Consider the following 8,904-nt stretch of genomic DNA (forward strand, 5'->3'; position numbering starts at 1 on the left):
TTTTTATTGTTATCTTATCCATGCATTGGTCTGTATTTCAAAGTCACTGAATTAAAAGTAACACTTTTAATATAATCTCACCGAAAAAGAATAATAATAATAATAATAATAATCCTTGCATTTGATATAGCGCTTTTCACGTTGGGAGGACGTCCCAAAGCGTTTCACAGAACACACTGTAAAGTGAGTTGACTGTATATTTGTGGGTGAACGCGGCAGCCAATTGCGCACAGCAATGTCCCACAAACAATCGTAGATTGAAAATGACCAATTTTATTATTGTTTTTGGTTTTGGAGGGATTATTATTAGGCTCTGTGTGGAGTAAGGAAACTTGCCCAAGGTTTCGCCCTGCCTGGAATTGAACTCAGGTCTCTTGCTTGCAAAGCGAGTGCTCTAACCACTGAGCTACAGGACTCCAGGAATCAAACTTTGACAAAAATTATTGCTCATGTTGTGAGTGTTGAAATTCTTACCTTGCGTTGCTGCTTCCACTCCACCTTCTAGCTTGCAACAGTATTAATTTCTTGCTGCCATCACCCAAGAACATCAACATACCATTTTCTAACAGAGTGCACCATTGTTTTATTAAAACCTTTATATCAATGTTATATCACTGATAACACTTTAAAAACATTCTCTATGTTTTTGTTGGATAATTTTTTTTAACCAAAGTTTCATATCGCGGTTTCACTAAGTCCATTTGCGTTCGGTTGCAGTCGATTTGGTTCAATGGCGATGTGTTGTAATGTCAGGTCTGAGTCAATTTTCCATGAGCAGTTCATGGATACTGGATTTAATTGTGTCAGCTCAGAGTCTGGTTCAGTTGGACTGACCTTCTGACATTGATCGGAATCTGTGTCTCTTTTGGTGAGACTTGTGAGCCTCTTGGGTGGCCGGGTGTATTTACGTGAAGCGTGAAGCAGTTGGCGTGTAGAGCGAGCAGTACTGCTCTGAGAGCTATCAGTATGCTTCCTCAGGGTCCTCATGTTGACATGCTCTAGAGACACCTTACAGCGCAATACCTGCATGAAAACTGACCTGAACTGCTTAGAGGACAGATTGTACAGCAATGGATTGATGACTGAGCTAAGATAAAAGAATGTATCTGAGATGGGCATGAGGATTATGTAAGCTCTGAAATATGACTTTGTCCACTTGTCCTTTGGTTTTGATGCTGCCATTATACGGCGGATTTGGAGCGGCATCCAGCAAACAGCCAAGGTTATCACAATCAGCACTGTATAAAAGCAGAAAACAATTACTGTATGTTTTGCAAATCTTTTATCTTTGTACAGGTCTATAGTCACTAAAACTATTAAGAGACCTGAGCAATGGACTAAGTTAAATAGCTGCTTTAGAATAAAGTAGTGAGAATGCTTTTTTTTGTGTGTTGCTGGTACAAGTTAATTACATACTTCACTCTTGTTTCTATGCATTGCTGTGTTCTGAGAGAACAAAATTATCACATAAAGTGAGTGGTGTGAATGAGTTCTAGCTACATCAAACTTTTGTATAAAGATTGATGGGAATTTCAATTTCAACATTTACAATTCATTCAAGTGCAATAATTCTAGATGTAGAACAGTAATTTTAACTAAGTGCCAGTTACCTTTAGGAAGAAAATATGAGGCAATTCAACAAAGAGCTTGTGATAGTAAAGTCTGAGATATATTCTTATTTTTTGTATTTTGTATTGTATTATTTGCCTCGATACACTTATGGCTTTTGTTCATCAAATTTAGAATGTTAATTTTACATGGCATACTATTCAGAACTAAAACAATGTTATTCTTATTTTCACACGCCTGAGTTCAAAAAGAAACCATACAATGTGTTCATGTAATTTCCATTTCAATTTTTTAATATTTTTTTGTTTCGGCTGCATATATCAAATGTTGAATATAGCTCCCTCTCTCTAATTTTACCCAACATTATGCCAATTGCTGCTGAATTTTTGTCTGCTGGTAACTGTATATTTGTTCAAGTCATTAACTTTAGTTGCAATTCCTCTTATGTATCCTGCATTCTGTATAACTGCTGTAGCAATATAGTATTTGTGTCACTAACTCTGCTATTAAAATCATACAAACATTGCTGTAATCCCAGCCTTTGGAAACTAAAACTGAAATGTTCTTTTTTTGTTGCTGCTCTGTGTAAGTAAAACACATTGTTTATCCATTGAATTTAACAATTTAGAGATGATCCTAACTATTGTATATGGGGCTTTATAAATAATATCTCAGATAAATTGTTAAGACGGTCTACCAAAGTTTTGTGATAAACCCATTAATGTTTTTTTTATCAAGATTATATTACATTGAAGGGAGTTGTATTTTATTGAGATTCAGTGAGAGTCGCTGTGAAACCATTAAAGGACAAGTATACCTTATAAAGAACTCTTTAATTCAAAAAGATGTAATCTTTTATTCCTGAAATGAAAATCATTTCCCGCTGCCTTTCCTTTCTCATGCAATATGCTGCTGTCTCCCACAGAGCTAAATGATTCTTTTTAGCTACATCATTGTCACTCCAGGCCTGGGACTTGTGGAAAAACACACTACACTATCTAGATTTCTGACTATTCTAATCTTGAAAGATACAAAGATTTCAATGAAAAAAAAACTGAGACTGATTAGTATTTGACAGGATGTGTAATGGGATTAATTAATTATCTGCTCCTTCAGGATTAGATAAATTGCATGTGCTCTCCAGGGGCCACAACCCAATTATTCACGTTGTACATCCAATAAATTACAGCAACATTGCAATGTTAATCATTTAGTTTAAAAAAATCCTCTAAAACTCAAAGCAAATGTTCTGTATTTATTTTACTGTTAAAGGAATACAGAAATATGTCATTGTTTATTTTGGAGTGTTTTGTAATTAAAATGTATTTGCTAGTTATTGTTTGAATACAAGTTTCAATTGATGTGGCTCTGAAAATTCTTACATTGTTTCAAATTTACATAAATTTACGGAGATTGTAAATTTGAGAAAATTTAATAATTTTCATACGTGTCATGTCAGTTAAAGACTTGTATTCAAACAGCAACTAACAAGGATTGATGCATCTATGCAACCTTAAGATGTTTTTAAAAATATTCAGCCCCCCAAAATATTAGCAAGTTACTATGTTGAGCTTTTGCTCATATGTTAATGATATGCCAAAGTTTGTTACAATGATGATCACTGTTCTTCTGAGCATGTTCATCATCAAAATATTCATCTTGGGACATCCTCCCGATGTAAAAGGTATACAAATTTGTCCTTTGTATCTAAATCAAAAGCATCAGGCCGTTTCTTAATAGCAGCAAATACAAAGTTAGAACATGCATTCTTTGAAATGAGCAAACTGGCAAATCATTCTGTCCTATTTTACATATACATTTCTTGTACTGGTGGCTCTCTCCCTACTTAGCCTTGTCGTTCCAATCTCATGCTCTGTCATCTTGGTATAACAGGATTGCCAGAAGCTGTTACCGAAAGGCCACAAAAGCTTAGAAAATGTAAAATAAAAATACAGCTGTTGAGATATATTGTAAAGTACTGTAACTACCCATTTCATAGCATAGCATGGTGTACTGTTCTAACTTTGCATTATATTCCTCTAACAATCACAACTCATGACCTTAGAATGTTTTTTTTATCAATATATGGAAATTAGTAATAAAATTATTTAGAATTTGAGAAGGTTGTGATTTTAAAGTTAGGCAAACGGTTGTCAAGAAATTGTGGTTTGTTGATCAGTAAATCAGAATGGTCCAATTTTTTGACTGTCGAGGGCCTGATTTGAGAAATATCTGTGGGTCACATAAGGAATATTTTTGTGTTTCCCTTCCAGAGGCATAACCTGTAAGAATCATATAAAAATCCTATGTTTTAAATGTGTAACTATATATATTACTTAATTTCACTATATTTTAGTTGCAATGCAAATTTTAAATAGACAAAGTAAAAATGCATACAGATTTTAAAACAACAGTACACTTTTATAAATAAAGTGTATATATATGCAAGAATAATCATGAAATCCAGAGTAAACAATGAAAGTGAAATAAACAGTTAAGGGAATTAAAATGCACATAAATTAATAGCCCTAACAATGAACAAAATAATGATAATCTCAAATGGAAATAAAATATGGAAGTTAATTTTTATGTATTCAAATCAACATACAAGATATCAACTTAACATTTGGAGGCCCCTCCTGAGTAAATAACACATTACCTGGGTCCTTTCTTCGTGCAACAATAAATGGAAAGCTTCCTATTATCATCTCCAGATGACTAGCCTGATGTGATGTTGAATGGTTATAATAGATCTGTCTTCTGAGAGACAACTGCATAAAATGTGTATTTACTACAACAAAGCATTCATGCATTACATGCAAATGCCGAATTGAAATGGGGAAATAATTGATTCACTTGCTTATAAACAAAATAAAATAACTCAATTTGTGATATGAAAATTAATCTTCTATTCGGACTTGTTATTCATGTAACCAATATATATAAGACAGATAAACATATGTTCTATGCTTGTGTTATTAATCAAATGGTTCAGTAACATTTCAAAATCTTACATTATAATTTAAGATCCTATATGCAACTACTAGATTATTATTAATTTTCAATAAATGTTTTAAAGTGATTTATTTAGTACATTTGTTATATTAAATGGTTTTAAGATGAGCAATGATGTCATTAGTTTATGTTAGTAAGTAAATTAATGAAGTGAGGTCAATTGAGTAATATCATCAATCAAGATTAATGCATACTGGTCATGTTGATTTATAACGCAAATTCCATATATATTTATATACAAGTGTGTAAGGTTACGAGGAGACCTAATAGAGGTCTTCAAACTTATGAGGAGATTTGATAGGTTAGAAAGGGAAAAACTGTTTACACTGGTGGGTGTGTCGGTGACTCGAGGTCACAGATTCAAAATAGTCTCTAAAAGAAGCAGAGGGGAGGTGAGAAGACATTTTTTCATGCAAAGAGTTGTTCGAATCTGGAACGCATTGCCTGGGATCGACATTATATTGTTCTATTCAAAGAGCTGGCACAAACTCGATGGGCCGAATGGCCTCGTTTTGTGCTAGACGATTCTATGATATCAACTGTCTCAAATGTATTACTTGAAATGATCTAGTACAAATGCATACCTATTCCTGATAAGAATCAGGGTATTTTAATTTTAATAGTTGTGTAATCTAAACTTTTAAATGCTGAACAACTAAGTGAATTGAGGTGTCATTTTGCAAACATTAGCAATCTGTTTGTTAGTTTATTGGGGGATTACTTTTTCAGGGGTAATAATCCCTTCAAAATAAATAAATAATAATAATTTGGTCACTTAATCCACGACTGTTTGTGGGACACTACTGTGCGCAATTGGCTGCCGGGTTTCGCCCACAAAATATACAGTTAATTCACTTTACAATATATTCTGTGAAGCGCTTTGAGACATCTCGAAGAAGTGATAAGGCGCTATATCAAATGCAAGGATTATTATTAGTATTACTAAACTTTTAACTTTTACTAAACTAAATTATTATCACCTGCACTGTGCAAAACAATTCATTAATGTCTGGTTTAAGTTGTTGTTTTTGTAATTAGAAATCATTTTCCATGCAAAATGAATAGTAACTCAAGAAAGAGGCAGAGAAATGCACAATAAAACAACACGAATGAATTTTAGCAGGATTGCTGGGTTTGAGTGACATTTCTAATGGCAAATTTGATCTCGTCACCATAAGTAGCATTATTTGCATAGAGTATATTTGGGGGAGATGGCAGAATAATGAATAAAATGAGTTGGGGAGAATGTGGAGGAAAAAAGAGGAAAAAGGAAGACTAGAACTATTGCAATAACAACAATAAATTGCACTTATAACACCTTTCACGTGAGGTGGACATCCCAAGGTTCTGGAAAGTCAAGGGTTTGCACCCGAGCTGGGAGTTGGAATCAACCTTGAAGGAGTGGGTAAGGCAAAGGGACTCCGGGATGGAGTTCCAGATGGTGGGGGCAGAAAGACTGAAGGCTTGACCACAGATGGTGGGGCAGGCAGGGCGGGGGAAATGGAGCTGTGGCCTCCAGCTGGAGGGAGTGGGCAGGTTGGTATGATTTTAGTAGGTCGAAGAGATAGGGAGAAGCAAGACCATGGAGGGTTTTAAAAGAGAAGACAAGAATCTAAACTCGATATTCTGGGGGATGGGTAGCCAGTGAAGCCGGGTGGGCAGACATCTGCAGCAGACACCTGCCTGCAGAATGCTGAATCATATCTTCTGGTGAGTGCAGATTTCAGTGAGTTTATTTCAAAGAAAAGATGGTGAGATCTGAATGGAACCGTCACTTGTCTCAGTCACTCGACATTCTGAAGATGCTGAATTTCGAAATTTGGGAATTTTCATGGAAAATTCTAAAACGTTAATGTTATCTTTAATAATAATAGTAATTGAGATTTGCTTTAAAAGTTGTGAACACTGCTTAACAACATCCAGTATACTGACATTAATTAATGGAACTCTTACCTAAAAATACAATGGTTTGTTTCCTTGCTGATTTCTTCTCTGCACTCTCGTGTTTGGGAAGGATTTCATGCTTGCCCTGGTTTGCTTTACTACTCACGGTTCCAGACGACATTCTAATCATGGTCTTCGACATCATTTTGCACATAAAAGTAACTGAGGCCAGAATCAGGATGTACATGATGAAAGCGCTGTACACACTCAGCTGGAACACAGTATATTTGGAGGTGAGGTTGGTGCAAATGGTCTTGTTTGATGCCCCCCGGTTGCAGGAAGGAAAAGTATGGCTGTACCGTTTAAACGGCTCCATTGGATCTTCTGCCCCCATTGCAAAAAGGAGGGGCAAAGCTGTACAAAACGAAGTCAACCAGACGAAACACATAAGCTTCACTGTTCTAGAGCCAGAGAAGGACTTGTATTTGAACGGGTGGCAGATCGCAATGTAACGTTCAAAGCTCAGGGTAGCCACATGCAGGATTGTGGCATAGCTGCAGGCTTCAAAGAGGAAGTTATAGACTTTGCAGTGTATATTTCCAGATGAGGAGAATGGGTCCCATATCACACTGTACAGTTCCACAGGCATTCCCAGTATAAGAACCAGTAGATCTGAACAGGAAAGGCTGATCATATGATCCGTTACGCTCTTCAGAAGGTACCCTTTATTTTGAAGAATACAGACAACTTTTATAGTTAAACTATTTCCAATTATTCCAGCTACAAGAATAAGGCTGTACAATATTGTCAGACCGATTTTGACCGAGTAGGTCGCCTCAAAGTCCAGCACGTCCTTATGATCTATATGGTCCTTACATTTGGTGTCGGCTGTCATGATTTCTTAAAATGAACCACAGATCAATTAATATTAATTTTAAAAGTGCTCAGGTAGGTAATACAGAAAGAGAAGAGTTGAAACTTCAGTCATTGTTCAGTCTTGTGATTGAGATGGTAGCTGTCTGTAGTCCATCAAATTCTGGAGAGCTTCCACAGTTAACCTTCACAAATACTGTCACTTTTACACAAAGAGAAGCACTCAGATACAAACGTAGTCAGTACACAGCTGGCTTCCCCTGATACTGAGATGAATTACATCGAGTTTTGTTGTCCAAAGATTGGCCCAGAAATGTTGGCTTCACAAAACCTTTTCTTGAGCCTAAGCTCTTGAGTCCAAAATAATTCCTTTATCGGTGAACCTCAGCACAACTGATTCTGTTAAGCATTAACAACTTCCTCTCAGAAGTTCTCCCTCACATGGTTCCCAGTTCTATCAACAATTGGTTAGGCTGCAGTGTTACGCCTGTTAAAACTATGAATGTTTAAAAAAGGTGGGGCAAAAGCTAAGTAATGATGCAATATTTTAAACCATCAAGGCTATACAGCGATTAACAACTTAATCCAAAGATATTAAATTAATGCAAATGCATACAATTCAAAGACATTTGACTAGAAGTTAAAATTAATCATTCTAACTAAATCAAAACAAAAATATTCTGATTGTTATAGCCCACCCATGAGGGCATGTTCGAATAAGTTTTGACCTTAGCTTCAAAAAAAATTACATTATTATTCATTGCATTGTCCTCTAGATCCAGCAATTCAGTGCTAAGGAAGTACAATAGAACAGGCTATCGCTTTGCAATTTCACGAACCTAGTCTTAGAGCATAAAATAAGAAAATCTGGAAGAAAAAGAATCCCTGAAATCTGTACTCCATGTAATAATTCTTGCAATTGATATAGCGCCTTATCACGTTGTTGAGACATCTCAAAGCGCTTCACAGAATATACTATAACATGAATTGACTATATTTTGTGGGCAAAACATGGCAGCCAATTGTACACAGCAGTCTACCACAAACAGTTGTGAATTGAGTGACCAAATTATTTTATTTAAAAAAAAGTAATTTTTTTTGGAGTAATTTTTACCCAGGAAAGTGGTTCACCAAACAACCGGTTTCCTACTTACTGCTAGGTAAATAGAGTCGTGTATAGTAAGAAAACTTGCCTAAGGTTTCTCCCTGCCTGGGAAATGAATTTGAGGCATTACTTTGCTACAGGATATATGACCAGCCCAACTCAGAATTCCTAAACAACCATTCTCATGGTAATCAGAAAAAGTTGCTCTTGCCAACCTGCAACAAATGCTCTTTGAAATGAGGTCAGAAGCGTGGTCCCTCCAAGGAGAGAATGCACATTCCATTCTAGACCCCAGAATTTCCTTGTGTCGCTGGAATACATGCTGGAATATTCTGGTTTGGATACTCTTATGCATGGTAATGTGTCAGACACCTGGCTGGCCAAAAAAAAGAAAAAAATCTGCTTACTACCTCTACCACCTCAGACCTCTTCCTCAATAAATACTAATTTAGTTCCCA

General features: G+C 35.8%; 1 protein-coding gene across 1 annotated transcript; it reads right to left on the reverse strand.

The window, feature by feature from the left end:
- Window positions 1-567: 567 nt before the first annotated feature.
- On the reverse strand, window positions 568-7,736 carry gpr39 (G protein-coupled receptor 39). Its single transcript, NM_001292425.1, is given in 2 exon segments — window positions 568-1,238; window positions 6,538-7,736. Coding segments are annotated over 2 exon segments (1,389 nt in total). The 5' UTR covers window positions 7,364-7,736; the 3' UTR covers window positions 568-675.
- Between the last annotated feature and the right edge of the window lie 1,168 nt (window positions 7,737-8,904).

This window comes from Callorhinchus milii, unplaced genomic scaffold (assembly GCF_018977255.1).
Source record: "Callorhinchus milii isolate IMCB2004 unplaced genomic scaffold, IMCB_Cmil_1.0 Scaffold6, whole genome shotgun sequence".
Taxonomy (NCBI): domain Eukaryota; kingdom Metazoa; phylum Chordata; class Chondrichthyes; order Chimaeriformes; family Callorhinchidae; genus Callorhinchus; species Callorhinchus milii.